Here is an 18253-nt window from a genome sequence, read left to right on the forward strand (position 1 = left end):
GGGTGAGTGTTGGGTATTGCTTTTATTTTTGAATTTGAGATTTATGTTATATTTTTTTGAATTGTGATGAGACCAGATTCTCACAAAAATTTGTGTTTTTCGAGAAAATCAAATTGATGTTGATTTATGTTGAATTTATGTTTCAAGAGTTCTTTAAGAATTGTATTTTGCTAGAATTACGGTATTTTTGAAAAAGTTGGAAAAATTATTTTGAGCAGCTTGGTATTTATATACTTTATATACATAGTATTTAGTATTTAAAAATTATTAAGCCACTACCGACCAACCGAATGTGTCATGAGTTACAAGAGAAGGACCCTAGATTACCCTGCTCGACTATAGTGCTAGTCGAGGTTGAGTCCAAGATTGCGAGTGGGTCCCATATCTTTCTTTCTATTTATTGTTGTTGTGATCTTGTAGCGGTTGTACCCATAAATTTGAGTTATCAGTATTCATGGTATTTATGTATTTGAACTTGTAGTTGGTGTGAAGTTGTAAAATGTGATTTGTAAGTTTGATTTGGTTTTGAGAGCGTCGGGTTTCAGGTTAAAAAGGATTTTTAACTGATGGGTGCCACATTTACCTCGGTGGAAGGGGTGGGTGTGACACCAGGGGTCCCCAATCTATCGTTCTTGAAAATACCTAGCTCCATTAGTGGGAGAGGATGGGATAGATTGGAAGAGTCTCTGGTTAGTTCAAGCGTGTACTCAAGGCTCTCGTCGTCTTCAACAAATTGCTATGGCTGGAGGTAAGTGATCCTGCTTCCGCATATAATATACGACATAGATGTCGTAATTAAGTCTGATAAAGCCTAACAAGTAAAAGAAAAATAGATACTACAATCCTATTGCTAGAATCAAAACTGGGGATGCAGATTCTAAAATCAGAACTAACCTTGATGACCATTTTGAATGACTCCTATAGCCAGATCAACTATGCCCTGACTATGGCAATGTGTTTGCCGAAAAAACAGCAGACGGAGATCCTTGTGCCTTCTTCTTTAATTGCTCAAGAAGCCAGTGAGCTTCTCTTAACTCATTGCTTGCATTAGGCCCATGTCTTTCCCATGAGTCAATAACATGCTTTTGGAACTCTAATGCGAGGGCATAGCTGCATTCCACAAAGAGGACGGTAATGAACATGCAAGACTTCAAAATTATAGTATAAATGAGCGAGTTCATTAACAATTGTAAAAGTCTTGATATGGCATGATACAAAGTAAAAAGATTTCAGAAATTGTTTTGTCACGTATCTACAAGATAATATTGAAAAATAACTGAAAATGATGCACGGTTGCCAATCAAATTCTTCAGTGTCATATAAGGATGAATCATTTCCATAAGGAGAAGATACAATCACTGAAACACATCACTGATTCAAATTCTACGGTGTTATATAAGGATGAAAATAACTGATAACAATAACAATAACCATCCACTTGTTAGAAGATGAACTAAAGCAGTCAACATTCTCATGTTTACAACCTTTGGATGCAAAGTTTAGTGATTATGTTTCTTATGCTCCACTTTGCTACAAAGAAATTTGTATGATAAGCTTATAAAATTTCTACCAATAAGAGATGTCTAAAGAGAGATATTTCATGACATTGAATCTAAATACTGATTGTTATTTAGCAAGTGGTGATTAAAAGTTTTGGTGAGTAGTCCTTCGAGCTATTACTACCAGTGACCTTTCAAATTGCAATAAATCGACACTAACTCTTCCATATTTAAATTTCAACAGGAACTACAATAAGCATGGACTTGATGTACCTTTTTAACTCCATAATCAGAAGTTCTAAATATTTCCACAAATTACAGAACCATCAATCTACACTTGTTTTCCATTCCTATGCAGACACTCAGATAACCATATTCGCTTTCTTGTCACAATCATCATTTCTTATTTAACTAGTTCCAGTGCCTAATTTAAAAATTGGCATTTTTCTGAGCCAAAAGCAAGCAAGGTCCTAATAACTTCTCTCTAAGAAGTTCCCCATCCCTTATCCTTTTCAACCAACAGGGTTCTATACTGTGTCTGATAAGCATATATGCATACTGAAATATAACTTTCAAGCTATAATCCAATCCTACGAAATATAGCTATTTATCATTTAAAACTCAAAGGGAATATGTTTTTCTCTATTTTTAATAAACCATACTGTACACTGTTGGAATATGGAGAGAATGAAGAGAAGAATATCATATCCTAAATGTCATAATGTATACAAGTATAACATAAGATATATAGATAGCTAAGAAACAAGAGACACACCAAGAATAGTAAATCGAGAGCTAGAAAGAATCCATTGATGTGGGACAAAACAAGAACTTCCATCAGTGGTCTAAATATACATACCATCAGGAGCAGGTATGCAGGATGAAAGCTGAGAACCATCGTAGGTCATATGAAAAGAAACCCCTGAGTTTAAGACCCAAGAGGAAGTAGTAGTACCTGATGATGACATTGAGGCAGTGTACGCGTACCAGCTCAAACTCAAAGTGGAGACGCATCACAAAGTAAAACATGAGGTTCCGCTGCTCATGTTTTTCCTTTGAGGCACAATTCTTGCAACCGGAGCATCCTTTCAGCACTATAGCATCCAATTGACCAGATGCACTAGTGATTACCATGTAGAATTCCTCCACTAATAGATCCTGTTGTTGAAGACTATGCAGGCTTTGTAGTAGGGAGAACTGGAGTGCCTCAATGGTGTGTAGATAACGCTGTTGAAGATAGTCCTAAATTTCTTTTGTTGATAAATAATCAACAAATTAAAGCTTATCCTGATGGAAACATCAATACTCATGTACAAGATAGCCATGACACGATCATCGGAACCCGCCATGCCTTGATAGTAGCCATAGTAGTCACCGCCTCATTAGGAGGATCGCCAATTAGATGAGAAATTAGACTAACCGATCGCAAAAGCATGCATACCGAAAATACCCTCTCAGGATAACTTTGACCATTAAGTCTAATATCCATGTGAGGAAAAGCACCTCCGCTAATAACCCGGATCGAGAACGCGAATTGGGATCGACATATTTTTATACTACTCGTGATATCACATGCACCGTTACTTTGTTGCATGTCATATTCTTCAGTATAAGTCATTGTGCACGTCACTATGTGTACTCACGCATATACTATCACGTATGTAGTCGTCCTTGTACACATCAATGTGTGTTAGCGTACTGCGTATTCTTGTCTGTCGTCATTATGTGGTTTCCATGCATCTTTTTGTGCTTGTTTCCATGCATGTGTTTTCATGTAGGTATCTTTTTGTGCTTGTTTCTTTGTGTTTGTATTAGATCCTTGAATAATATTCCAAGAAGAGGCGACATGAGGAAGGAGAAGGCCGGCGACTGAGCGGTGAGGCAATATCTTGAGGGAGGCGGCGTGGCGACTTAAGGGAGAAAAGGGCCCGGCGTGACTTGCAGGAAAGAGAGGACCGGGCGACAATTTGAGGAGAAGAAGGGTGGCAACGAGGGAGGCCCGGCAGAGTTGAGGAAAGAAGAGGCCGGCGACTTGAGAAAGGAGAAGGCCGGTAACTTGGGGAAGAAAAAGATTGGCGTCTTGAGGGAGGCTGGTGACTTTGAGGAAGGAAAAGGCCAACGACTTAACGGAGGCCGGCAGAGATGACCGGAGATGATGGACGAAATTAAAGTTTCTCAACCCTCTTTGATACCATGTTAGAATATGGAGAGAATGAAGAGAGGAAGATGACACGTCCATAGGCTAGTGTAAACCGCAAGTGCACGGGTGTTGAAGTAATAATCCGGATGAGTGGGTATCCTCATCCACGAGACTAGGGAATAAAAGACACTTAAGTTATTTCTTAACTAATGTGGGAAGATGAATAGTGATAAGTGTAACAAAATATGAAATAACAAAAATAAAAGCAACAAGATAGAGAGCACAAGTAAAGGAGAAGGTAAGACAATAGGTAAAGATGGGGTACCCGGATATTGATCCGCTAGGACAATCGTTTCAAGTGAAAGAACCCTCTATTATACTTCCTAATTGAAGCAACAATGAGTCGTGGAAATCCTTAATTACATGATCGTAAATCTAAGGTCAATCATGCCTAACTCTATACATGTCCCGAAGGAGAGATTGAATAATCTCTCAACCTCGCACTCGCATAGAATTGCAAGGAGATCTAGGGATTCCAAGTGAAAAATCCTATTCCTATGTATAGACCTAACCCTTTGGTCCAGGTGGAAGATCCCTAGCCACAATTAAGCCCTAGGTGCTAAAATCACTTCAGTGCTTCACTCTGTTGCACTCGCAACTAAGCCCCAGCGGAAGGTCATCCCTTAGCCCATTCACTCTACTATAGCCGCAAAGAACTCTTTGAACGTGGAGGTAGGATAGATCACACCGGAGGGGAAAGGGGACGCTCCGCTAGCTCTCGACTCACCCTCTCAACCCTCTCCAATCTAGCTTTGTCTAACTCTCATGGTGTGTCACTCACTCACAAGAGTTACCAAGAAAAACTCTCAACCCTAGTGTCACTCTAGGGGAGTATTCATACAATCAAGTCTCCAAGATTGGAACTCACAATAAACAACAATTAATTGAAAGCATAATAAAGAGATTCAATGAAACGAATACATCCTAGGGTTCACAAATACCCAAGTACCCACTAGGGGTTTAGCTCTCCATGGAGCTAGATATAATCAATGAAATCGAATGTAAAAACAACGCGTCTATAGAAAACCCCCTCGTTAGTCATGGCGATGGTCTTGTGGAGAGTCCTCTACTCATCGCAAGGGTCCCTTTGTCCGGCCTAGGATACACCTCGCCGGATCGGTGCCGACGAAAACTCTCCCACTAACCTTTTTCCAAACGGCGCGCGATGTCGGAGCCGTAGAACCTCTCCAAAGCCCTAGCCAATACCTCTCAAAACCCTAGCCGCCGCCCTCTCTCAAGTTCGGGAAAAGATGGAGAAAAGAATACTGAAATCGGGGCTGAAATTGGCTTTTAAAGGGCTGGAATCGGGAATCCACACGCCCATGTGGGCGCCCCTGTGGATTTTTCACACGGACGTGTGGAATTTCCACACGCCCGTGTGGATTCTCTGTTTTCCTGTTTTCTCGGCCGGGTGTAAATAGTGTTGTTGCAATATTTTTACTACAGTGTTTTCTACAATACCCTGCTGCAATACCAGCCTGAAATACTCCCGAATCCACACTTTCATCGAGTTAACGCAAACGGGCACGCATTTACGTCGTGGATCGCCTTGCTTCTTTAATAACAGACATGTTGGTGGAGATCTTGTTCTATATGCACAAGTCGGAATGCTTGAATGTGAGACTACCCTTGTGCCCCTCCAAATAGTTGTGCTAACTCGAGTACGAGGAGGTTGGCACACATTCCTGCATCTAGAACCCGACCTATGTCTTCGCGTTTGAATCTTAGCAAGATTTCCTCCAAATTAGTGCATTACGACCCACATTGGCTTCTTTATCTCATAATCGGCCTCACAACCCTACTCGCATAAAAGTAACATAAATACACGATATTAGCGTTAAAAATCCGAGAAAAGTAATGCTCAATATAAGGAAAGAACGCTACGCATTCCTATCGCACAAGCAATTATCGGGAAGATCATATCCTTAATGTCATAATGTATACAAGTATATATAGACACAAAAGTAAATGGGCTATATAGTAATGGCTTTAACATACATAAGGTATAATTTATAATTATGTTACAGTACTACAAAACTGCTACTTATAACATTAGCAACTTTACAAGTAAACTATAGAGGATTCACCCATGTAACTTAAGCTTATTTACCACTTGTCGAAGACATGAAAATAAGAGAAATGAACCTTGTTCCTTTCTTCATGAGAGGGTTTGAAATCTAATGGCCTCACATTAAAAATTTACAAACCTAATCAAGGAAAATTGAAGACTATGTAACTTATTAAGCATCACTTCAAACAACGGGTGGCCTAAGGTACATGTATGTGAAGGCATTGAAATCAATATATCAAGATATCCTACTGGTCATGAAGATCATACTCCTTTGAAGAGATGGCCTTAATAATTCAAGAAATATCTCTCATGAAAACATATGGCTAGCTTATAATGCTAAAAAAATTAAGAAAACATAATGACACATGACTTATACAAACATATAATATTTTGCCAATTGATCAAGGGAAAAAGAGTGCAAATATACCTTCCCATTGCCCCATAAGCATTAGCAATGCATCGCATGTATCTATAGAATCCTACGTGGTCATTGCCAAAAGTTTCCTCTATTATTTTCTTCCCAAGAAGCAACATTCTTAATGTTGCCTGTGCCTAATTCATTTCCAAATATGCCTACCCCAAATGTATATATTCAATCCTAATCCAAAATTCTTTATTTCAGCTCCCTTTCGGCTACACAAGCTGCAGCCTCAAGCAAAGGAACATCATTAGAGACTCTCCTCGTCAAGAGAAGCAACCACCCTCAACCTTGTCGAGATACTTCCAACCAGATGCAATTGTTGTGGGAGCTTCTCAATTATTGCCAACGTCTGTTTCATCAAAGACATAGCAATTTCAAAGTCATTCATGGCCTCATACAACAACGATGTCTCTACATACGCCTCTACAACCTTCTCAGGTGATGCAAATTTTTTGTTATCAAGAATCCCACAAGAAATCTCCAAACACCTCTTTGTGTCCCCAAACTTGTCCTGGTTGAACAATGCTTTTGCCATCGAAACAAACACCATTTCCCAAATCTCATACTCCTTCTCTACTTGTGCAATCACCCCTTTAAGTGTAAAATTGGCATTTTCCAACCTTCCAAGAGAAATCTGCATGTTTGCCTTCTTAATCTCCACATAAAACAATTCCTCTTTCAAATGCAAATCCTCCAAAACACTTCTTGCCATCTCATTTTCCTTCAAAGCTTCCTTATTCTCCCCAAGAACAGTGTAAACAACTCTAAGAAGTCGTCGAACTTGAATCACCTTCATAGAATCAGACCCCAACCTTTCCTCGTAAATATCCAATGCCTTCAGAGCAAGTGGCAAAGCCTCTTGAAACTTCAACATCGAAGTATAAAACTCGCCAAATCCTTGTAAGCATCACCCATTTCCTTGGAACCCGACCGCAAAAGATCAAACTTTTTTAGATGAAAAACACCTTTCCGAGATTAACCAAAGCCTCAAAAATATCTTTGTAGTTCTGCAATCAGTGCACTGCACTACAACATGCACTCGCGCATCTCTAGAATTCACCACAACCTTGGCTTGGCATTCGATTAAGAATATGCTCAGCGGTGCTCAGCGACACCAAACTATCATCAAATCTCTTCATTGTACAACCAATCTTCCCCAATAAAAGTAGAGACTTGGCAAGAGACAGCGAATCCTCACCATCTTTCTCCAAAATCCTAAACCCTCGGATAGCAAAGCTAAGGGCTTTCTCAGTGGTTCAGAACTATCAGAGTGCAAGCGCTCACCAACTTCTAGACAAGCAAGGGCAAGGTGCTTGTCATTCTTATCCGAAGTGGACTCCATGTCGTTGAAGGAGTCGAGAAGTTGATTTGTTGAGGTGGCGAGTCAAAAGATATGGTGATGCATGGAAGATGTTTGATGCCCTGAATGGAACAAGACTTGCATGGTTGGAAGGAGTGGTGGTGGTGGTGGTGGTGGTGATGCGAGAGAGAGGACGAAGAAGGGACAAGCTCGGGAGAATGGAGAAATCGAGGGAGAAATGGCCATCAGACGACAAAGTTGGAGATAATGCAAAGATCAAAACCGTTAATTTTTACGCGTTTTTCTATTAATGGCCAAACAATCCGTAAAGAAACCTTGTGGATTAACATTGTTAAAAACATAAATAGTCCCTCAAATTTTAGAAATACTCTATTGTTGGTTCGGATGGGCCATTAACCATACCCCTCACCAACCACCAAGTGATTATTCAGATCCTCATTAAAACTCTTCACATGTGTTGAGACTTTAAATTGCGGGTGATGGTATATTCTTGTAGTTATGTAAGGGTGATAGTTTCAACACCCACGTGAGTGCGGGTTTCGCCTCCATTTGCTCTGTGGAAATTTATGCATGCTCCTGCCATTCTTAGTGATTTAACAGTTCATCTTGATTATATACATATATATTTATATATGCCCCCAATCCTTTACATGAGAAGCAATTAAACCCAAATTGAAAATCCCATTTCTCCTAACCTATGAATTTGTGATAGTGAAATGCAATGGAAAATGGCTATTTGGCCGATGTCTTCATTCTTATTTTTTCCCCCTTTTTATACTCTTTTCTCATAATAATTAAATTGAATATTGTATGTAATATAGTTAATTAAATATAATTACAAGGATAACAATTTTAAATTTATTTTGTAATTGAGAATTTTTTATTCATTTCTTTGTTGTTGGATATTTGTGTACTTTAAACAAATAGGTAAAAACTTGAGTTCTAAGTTATAATGTATTTTTCATACCTATTTTTTTTTTATGAAAATAGGTTAATTTGTGAAAATCCTTTAAACTCTAAAGGATTTGAGTCCTATTCATTTCTTCTCAAGTTAAAAAGTTGCTAGAAGGGAAAAAATTTAGATGAATATTTATTTTCATTATGTAATTAATAATTAATTATGACATATTTTTGTGCATCTAAAAATCAGTAATGGAGCCCATGTAAATGTCTCTAATAATTTTAAATTTACTTGTGAAAGGCCTTTAATTAGAGGCCTTTAAATAAGGTCTCTATAAATCTTTTTCTTCTAAAAGCCCTTCAAAGAAAAGCTCTAATAATATATTAATTTGCCTCCAAAAATATGTATTTGCCTACTAGTAGTACCAATATTATTGGAATCAATTAAGAACATCAAAATATTCTCAATAAATAATTAAATTAATTATACTATTTTAATTTAGATATATAAATCAGTTGGAGGCAAATTGTTTTTATATACATACACATATATCATATTTTAAAAAAAAAAAATTAATTTAAAGACAAATATAATCATTGTCTGCAATTGTATCCTTTTAAGAGCACATTGAATTGTGGTGACACATACTTTGATACTACAATAGCAACAACTTAAACCTTTGTCATCAAATTATGAGACAAATCTTTCTTAATCGAATTAAATTACTTTTCCCCCTTTTTCTAACTTTTTCAATACAAGCTAAAAGTGAACTCAAGGTCACAACTTTGTTATTATCATTATTATGCAAAAAGCAATTTTTGGTATGCCTTTCATAAGCACATTCAAGAAAAAGAACTTCATTGCTAGAAACAAATACAAAAGTTATCTCCTCTTCTCGTTGCTCATATGTAGAATTAATCTTATAAACTTCAAATAATTACAATAAAATATCAGCTTCTAGACTATCATGAACCACATAAACAAAATTCACTTTCGGTTTAGTTTTACATATTTCAATTCTTTCGTCAATGCATAAACCATCATGCAAAAAGATATACAAGGTCAAGATCTTCAGTTAGAGCAATTGAATACATAAGCTTTATGGTCATTACAACAAATGGATGTTTTAAGGACATATTTTTTTAGACAAATAGTTATTAAATTTAATAAAATATTATTTTTACATGAACTTTAATGCAAAGTTTTTCTTTCAATAAAAATTTCATATGGATTTTTAATTCAATCAAATAAAAACAACTTTATTAATCTTTTCTTTTCCAATTTAACTTCAGAATTGAGATGTGTTTTATATTACCAACGAGTAGCAGGTCATATGTCGCGTTTACTTTTGATAGACTATGTGCGTTATATTTTAAAATGGAAAATATTTAATAATATTTTTAGTAAATATAAATTGAAACTGATAAGACATCTTTTAAAAGATATAGCACTAGCAGTATATAAAGGATCTAGTAACTTGTTGGCATTTTTTTTTAAATATTGCCCTGAAATTTGAATACTAATTTTTTTTAAAAAAATTTACATAGATTATTTCTATTATAAAGAGTTTTATTTTTAATTTATAGTATAAAAATTTATTGAATAATTTTATAAAAATTAGATTGCATGTTATATATAGTTCAACTCCTCTAGTCTGACCATCCCATTACATGAACTTGTCCACATTTATCAATATTAATAATAATAAATAAATAAAATTGAATTACATGCCTTATACATAATTACATATCCAATATTGCTCTAAACAGGTAAAAGGAATCCTTTGCATCCCTCAGTCATTCCCTCAAAATTTAAAATCCCAAAAATCTTGAGATAATAATTGGGAAAAAACATTCCATCACAAATTAAAAATGTAAAATCATGGAACAGAAAGAAAACTATTACAATAATATAAGCCAATTAGTTTTAGTTTGTAAATTTAATTAAAGGATAAATATAAAATAAAATACATATTTTGTTAGGTAGAAAGTAATCCAAAAATCAAAATTTTATAATGTACATTATATTGTATGCGATTGTGTTTCCTAACTTTACAAGTAAAGTACCAGAGTTTATGTATTTATTGATGAAATGCCACAATGATATATATAGTCAGGGGCATGCACAGGAAACGAAAAAGGACCTCCCTAGATCTCTTTAGTCCGTTGATGAAGAGATTGGATTTCGCTGCTTTACATCAAAGGATCTTTGACACCACTACATTCAAGCCTTTTAAATTTGGGTAATAAGATCCAAATAGTTTTATAATCGGGGAGTCAATGCCATTGGACCAAAAACTCTTTGGCTTTTATCATTTATTTGTTTAAACTAATTATTTAATGGAATTATGTTAAATACAAATTGAAAAAGCATGAAGAAAAACTTGAACATGACATAGGAGGAAAACTATAGATAGGAAAACTAAAATTTCCTTATTTCAAGAAGGCATGAATGGTGGAAAGAGAATTGACAGATTTCTACTTTATAGAGACGGAAATTAAAATACCATTTAATAGACTAAATCTTATGATATCAAACTCTATATATAATTGGTCAATTGGTCACCGAGACCAAACAAAAGCTTTGGAACCAAAAAACAAGAGAGAAGTGCTAATGGATGCCAAGCTCACAATACTAGAGAATCACCAAGTTCATCACCACAGTTGTTCTTATGATATTATTTTCCTCAACCTCTAGTATGTAACTGATATTTATTAATTTTCTTTTACTTTTTAGTCTTTCATATTTAGTGATATTAATTCATGCAACCAGATCTGTCTCTTTGGTAACTAGTTGCGTGTTTACACCAAATAATAATCGGCACAATATCACTACATAATAAACATATGTCGCTCACCAAATCATACAGAAGCCTCTCTTTTAAATCGTTAATGATAATTCCAGAATCTAGCTTGCTTGTACAATTTTATTCTTAAATATTTTTCCTTTTAAAGAGTCTTGAGCCATGTCTCCTTTCCTCTTTCTACAGAATACTCCATACGTAGTGCATAAATAATGCATTGTGACCAAGATTTTATGTAAAAGGATGAATCAAATAGTTTCCATATTGAATATGGATGGGGAAATATTTTGTAATTATACATATGATTTGAGTTTGAGCATATTAGACATTTATTATGGGGGCAAAAGAATGAGATTTGTTAGGAGGCAGGCCAAAGGAACAATTTCTCATGGCAAAAAATTATTTCTTACTTTGTTGCTTTGGGGTAAAAATTTTTATAGGGCATTAAACAAAGGAGCTTTTATTTTTTATTTTTATTTTGGGGTCCCAACTTGATTTGAATAAAAATAGTTATTTAAACTCAATTTTATTTCACCAAAAAGATCACATGGGAGATTTTAGCCTATTTATGATATGTACATATCAAAAATTCTACGTCATTAAGGTGAAATAAATTAATAGTAGAGCGGCAAATGTCATATATATGATAACAGAGAATTTTAGCCATGTACATCATAAAAATATTAAAATATCTAAGAGTGACCACTAAAAGAAATAAAATTGAAGTTGGGTAATTATTTTGATTCAAATTAAAATTCGGACCCAAAATAAAAAAAAGGCCATTATTTAGTGTTATATAAAATTATTACCCATAGCTTTGTAAACAACTCTTTTTATAAAATTGTTATTATTATAAATCTTAAACAAATACCAACCTTTATTTCAAAACCAATTTCATTAAATGCTTGTAGAAATTAAAAATCTGGGATTAAGGAATCATTTTAAATATTGGTTTAATGGTGATATTTTTTTTGACTAAAATTTGACTTAATCAATATTAATAAATATTTTAAATTAAAAATTCATAAATTTTTTTATTAATATTGATTTTTAATATAATTGTTAAATAACTGTTTTAAATAATTAAATCATATAAAACTAAAATTTAGCATATATTTGGTGGTAGGGGATTAGGGGTTAAGTCACAACCAAACACTCCAATTGGAGATTGGAACTTAGGTTGATTAAATAAAAAAAAAATATTTGATGGCGAAAATATGAACATTAATAGCATATGGTACATAAAATTTATAACTTAAAAAACTACCTGTAAAAACACAAACAAATTAAACTCAACCAACCACCTATCTGCATATACAATAAGATACTCGCCCTAACTAATTGAGGTTAATTATTTAAATCTTTATTTCCACGTTGCTCTAATTAAATAAACAGATACCCACCATATTAAATGAAATTTCACATTTATATTCTTGTATATACTTAAATTTTTGGTATGTAGTAGTCATATTTATATATAAAGGGTAACATGCCTAAATAGTAACAAATTGACCGAGTATTACTTATTTAGGTCATCCAAATTCATAAATTTTTAATTTGATCATCCAACACAAGAGTTACAATTATTTTACAGTCATTGTTACACAGTACAGCGGTGATATAGAAAGACCATATTATCCATTTACATCACCCCCATCATGCTAAGCCAATAACTCCAAAAAACATTCATTAACTTAGTATTATTAATCACGTGAAAGTGTTGGCAACAAATGATGTTTTTTAAACCCATATAGTAGTGCCGACATGGTGAGTAAATGGGTGATGTAACGTAATATAGGTCATTGTTAATAGCGTGAGCACTAATGACAATTGACCATAATTTTAAAATTGGATGACTCAATAAATATTTTATAATTTGGTGACTACAAAATGCCGAATAATTTGGTGCATATCCAGATATTTTACCATATGTATGCATACCTGCGTTCAATAATTTATCACTTTGTATACGTCATTTTGGTTTTTACCCATATGTATACTTACCTTAGCATAACCATGCATGCAGTTGAAGGAGGGCATAAACCTGAAAATTATTTTGTATAGGGGATTTTAACCACATCAATGACTGCAAGGCTGAATGCAAAAAGTAGGTTACCCTGAAGGCAACCTGCAAGAAGCCAGCAATCAGGATTATGAAATATATGTTGCAATACATTTTCATCTTGCCGTTACGTTGATTGACTGATTATTACATAATCATTGTCTAGAATTACCTATTATCTATTATGAAATAAAGAATATTCCATTAAGGGATAATGATGATTTTCAGGGATTATATATTAAGATATGTTTGGACCTTTCAAAAGCTATACTGTAGATCCATATATATATATATATATATATATGTATGTATAATGTTTGATTTTATATTAATAAATTACTAATATAGTATAAATTTTTGACTCACATTATTAGAGATTTAACCCGCTTTAGGATAGGAGGAAATTTGTTTGAACAATCAAATATAATGTCAAGATTAATACCTAAACCAATCATATAATCCAAATTGATTTATTATTCAAATACTTTAGAATATATTTAGGATCACTTTGAATATGTTAGGGTTTTTTCAAATATGCATAAGGTTTTGGTGTGAAAAACTTTTTATATTAGTAACATAGAATCAGGGCAAAAAAAAAAAGGACATCATAATAATCCTAAATATTCGGTAACAACATTGCCTAATAATTTAGCACTCGTTCCTTAGTTGGTTATAACTCTACATTCCAGAAAACTATGATATATATATATAAGAGAGTCCACCATCAAATTTTGAACTATTAGAAAATCTTCAATTTTATTAAATTAAAAAAAACGTGGAGAAATACTCGGACAATTGGCATGATCAAACTAATAGACCAGATGGTGCAATCAAACTAAATAGACCTACCACTAGCCAAGAAAAATGGCCCAAATTGACCAAAAAAAAAACCATATCAAATTTAACAAAACATTAGCAAAGAAAGAATAGAAATATAAAAAATAAAATAAAAATAAAAATAACATACCCCTATAGTTTTTTACATGACAAACTAAGACAAACAATAATTCAAAGCGCAGTGGTTGTCCAATACATACTAAAAAGCAAAATAAATATGAAAAAACTAATTGGAAGGAGAAAATTACTACAAATATCATCATAGGATATTCCAGCACACAATAAATATCATTGAATTAAATATAAACAAATCCTTTCATTAAGTCGATTAATATGATTTAATTAAATACATTGTTTAACTATAAAAAAAAATAAACTTCATTAATCTTATTTTTAAAAGGTATTTACACATAGCAGTTACAACATGAGTTTTTTTTAAATAAAAGAGTTTAATGGGCCAAAATTGATAAGAGATGGCAGGAAAAGTGCAGGGTCGCAGTGTTGATGGGCCTTCATAGTGATCTACAGTCACGGGGCTCGGTTGGCCGTTTAGGAGGTGAGGGTGCTCGGAGGTTGGAGATCGGAGAGTAAGGATGGGGTTGAGGAGAGGTGGTGGTAGAGGCTTGATACCGTCGGAGGTGTCATATATGCAGAATCTGAACCCTGTCAGGAGATCAGGCGTCCTTCACGATGACAATACTAGTGCAAAGGGTGCTACGTCGTTGTTGATGCATAAATCATCCATCTCAGGTGCTAATCGTTCTCCCCAAAGGTTAAAACATGTGGCCATTATAGCAGGACCACGCCTAAAACCTCGAGAATGTTGGCATCAAGTGGTTTGTTTGAGATGTCTTGCAGGGTTGACCGTATGATGGCTAAGTATTAGATAGATCCTCCCGGTCCGCTCGGAAAAGTTACATGTCGGATAAAATATTTTACGTTGTACTTCACGGAAGGAGAAACTAAAGCTGACATTTGAGCAATAATAAGAAACACTCGGTTGCCCAATGTCGGCAGAACCCACTATCAATATAAACTCTCTCGATTTTGGAATATCGGGAGGCTTGTGAAGGTGGATGCATCTCCGTTGTCTCACCGCACGTCCCGATCACGAATAGTGTGATTGATTCTCCTCGGATTATTCTTTGTTAGATCACATAGGACCCATAACACCACTCAATGATTGCACCTTTTGGTCCCTCTGACACAGGGAGGAGGGAGGTGGTTTGCAAAATGGAAAGGTGAAGCAGACCAAGGACCTTGTGTGTATCTGACTGTCTCATGAACATGGCCGGTACAGGTTGACGAGGAGAGAGGCGGGAGATGGATTTTGATGCAATCTTCTATGGATGGTGTTGGTGCCATTGCGAGAGAGGTTAAAGAAACTGGATTGAGAGAGTTGATTTCACCTCTTGCATGCCTCCATCCACACAAAAATTCATTTAAACTACAGTTACGCCGCAGGCGGTGTCCTCCCACAGTGGTGAACCTCGGTTTTGGTATAAGTAGTAGTCTTGATATCAGGAGGCCGGAGTACCTTCCACATGTACGGTGGGAGGTGGGTGGCTACTTTCTTCTTGAGCCGAAGTGAACATGTGCACCACCTCAACCAGCCCGTCGTTACATACAGGTGCCTCCCGGGGAGGGAAGAAAAGTAGCGTTCGATCTCAAGAACCAAAGTGCTTGGGACACAGGTCATTCACACCCAAAATATGGCGACCGGCAGAAGATAGGGTAGTGGGCCTTACAGATAAGTGTGGCCAGGGATGGGCGAGTTTGAGGCTATGGTTGAATAACAGCTTAGCAGACCCACGTCATCACAGGTGGTGGTTGAGCTTGCATCTCAGGGGTAAACCATCTCGACAATAGGAATAAGGTGGAATGGGGACCCTTTATTTGCATGGAATTGCGATTCTACCATGGGTAAGAGACTTGAGAAATCCCGTCTTTATCAAATGATGGAGGACTTTGGGATGAGCTACATAAAAGAGGATAGGTGGTGAGAGATCGGGTGGTGGGGTTGGCAATGATAGTAGCTCCTAGGGATTTGCTTAAAGGTTATATCTTCCGAGGTTGAGGTGGCGCATGTTGATTAGGAAAACTTAATCTTGGAGGTTTTGGAGACGTTGGCTCTATGTTGGGCGAAAGCGGGATGTTCTTCAGTGACAAGGAGGAGGGAGGCCCAGCGATGGAGAGACCGGTGGATCGTTACTTATATGTGAGGTGGGCCAGCTTGACCCATTTCCATAAGGCTTTACAGTGGCCCTTTCACTTGAGATCAGATTCAGGACAAGCCGAAAACCAGAGCGTGAGGTTCATCATTTGGGCCCCAATCATCAGGCAGAATCACCCCCAGGTTTTAATGGTGATGTTCTTGGGCGATGGTTGGGCCTAACATCCTTCTGTCAAGGTGGTTTGAAGATGCTAATTTCCATACCTTCAATAGTTCCACGGTAGTTTTGAGAAGATTTATATACGAGTTAAGTTTTCTTGATACTTTCAGTTAGTCTTAAGAGAACAGGCCAAAGTTTAGTTAAGAGCGGGGAAAATATTCATGACGAATGACTCCACGAGGGAGAGACCTAAAGTGGATGACTTCAGTTGATGTTGGCGTAAGCTCGGAGAAATATTACCTAGTCACGCGAGGACAGATCGGTGGGCGTGGAGCCAAAAGGGACCCGAGGATGATGAAAGGAAGAAGCCATCCTAGGGAAGAAGAATCACGGGTTTACAGGGAACCAGAAGTCGACCAAAAAGCGTGCAGGGAGGCAGGAGGCACTATTCAAATCTCACTTATTTACAGTGTTGAATGTTAGATCCTTGAATTATTATTGCCGTAATTTATTTCTTTTGCGATTAAGTTGCATATAAAATTGATTTTGTTACATGTTGAGACTAATTGTTTTAATGAACAACATTATTTCACAAGATATTCAGGCTCTAAGTAGACCGGTTAAAGAGACAGTTAAGAATTTTCTCAATTTGTTTGATGATGTGTGCTATCTCAGAATCAAGCGGAGGATTTTCCGCTAGGAATTTGTGGCAGGAGATGGGGTCCATTGATCAATACACCTTTTACTTGCCAGGCTCCAGCCGATGTGTTATTGGATGGAATGGTTGACTCTATCCGGGCGTTTGGTCATCTTTGAGAATTTTATACGATGGTGGATTTTTGCTTTCTAGTAAGGATAACTTTCGGTGGAGTGTATCGGTTTCCTGGACCAAATTCGTGTATAAGAGGTCATACGGGAAGGAGGAGATCGGGGTGTGTGAAGATAGGTCGATGCTCATGAGTGATTAAGCGGGGACTTTAATGCTATTTTACCGGCGCGGAGGAGGGATAAAGCCTCCGGTGTCTAACGAGAGGGGACATGGGATATGTGCGGCAATGCATGACCTTGGCAGTCTTGATCCCTATATGTTTGGCGGAGGTACACTTGGATAATGGATAAGCCCGTCAATTTGGGTTAAGTTAAATCGTTTCCCTGAATTAACCTTTGCTTGGGTGGATCATTTTCAAGATTGTTGCAAAATGGTCTGCCCTAATAATATGGGATCGGATCATGTTCCTATTCAGGTTAGAGAGTGGGATCTATCGTTCTTCTCCTGAACCTTTTCGGTTAGATTGGTCACAGACTTCGATGGATGGTTTCAGGGCTTGCAAGTGGTGGAGATGAATGACGGAGTGGGTTATAGAGACTTTGTTGTAAAAGAGGTTTCGCCTTAAAGACAATGTGGAAGTGGGCTAAGGTTTGGTTTGGGGTTATATCTGAAGAAGTTATCTTTTTGCATGATTTAGAAGACTTCTTTTGCTAAGGAATCTTGTAAGCTCACTCCTTACGGACAAGCACGGTAGGAATCATGGAGCAACTGGGGTTCATTTGAAACAAGGAAGGGTCTACTTGAGAACAATGAACCGTTTCGGTGGCTCAAAGAGAGGGATGAGAACAAGTTCTTTCATGTGTTGGCTAATGGCAGGGAATAGAATTTATTCTAATGTTTCTTAATGGCGACATCGGCTACGATCCTAAAAAGTTAGCAAGTTTTCATTAAGTTCCGGCCTTTTTGGAAAAAGCATTGACTTTTCGTGGTAAAGTTGAGATTTTCAGAAGCTATTAGCTAACAACAATACTGTGTG

General features: G+C 36.2%; 1 protein-coding gene across 1 annotated transcript; it reads right to left on the reverse strand.

The window, feature by feature from the left end:
- Positions 1-6438: 6438 nt before the first annotated feature.
- Positions 6439-7065, reverse strand: LOC120273061. Its single transcript, XM_039279703.1, has one exon. It carries the CDS (start codon positions 7063-7065, stop codon positions 6439-6441), a length of 627 nt encoding a protein of 208 aa, XP_039135637.1.
- Positions 7066-18253: the final 11188 nt, after the last annotated feature.

This window comes from Dioscorea cayenensis, chromosome 2 (assembly GCF_009730915.1).
Source record: "Dioscorea cayenensis subsp. rotundata cultivar TDr96_F1 chromosome 2, TDr96_F1_v2_PseudoChromosome.rev07_lg8_w22 25.fasta, whole genome shotgun sequence".
In the NCBI taxonomy this organism is placed as follows: Eukaryota; Viridiplantae; Streptophyta; class Magnoliopsida; order Dioscoreales; family Dioscoreaceae; genus Dioscorea; species Dioscorea cayenensis.

What these genes read in the sequence shown, in the direction of transcription:
- LOC120273061 (XM_039279703.1), bottom strand. Translation starts at nt 7,065, where the DNA reads ATGTTGAAGTTTCAAGAGGCTTTGCCACTTGCTCTGAAGGCATTGGAT.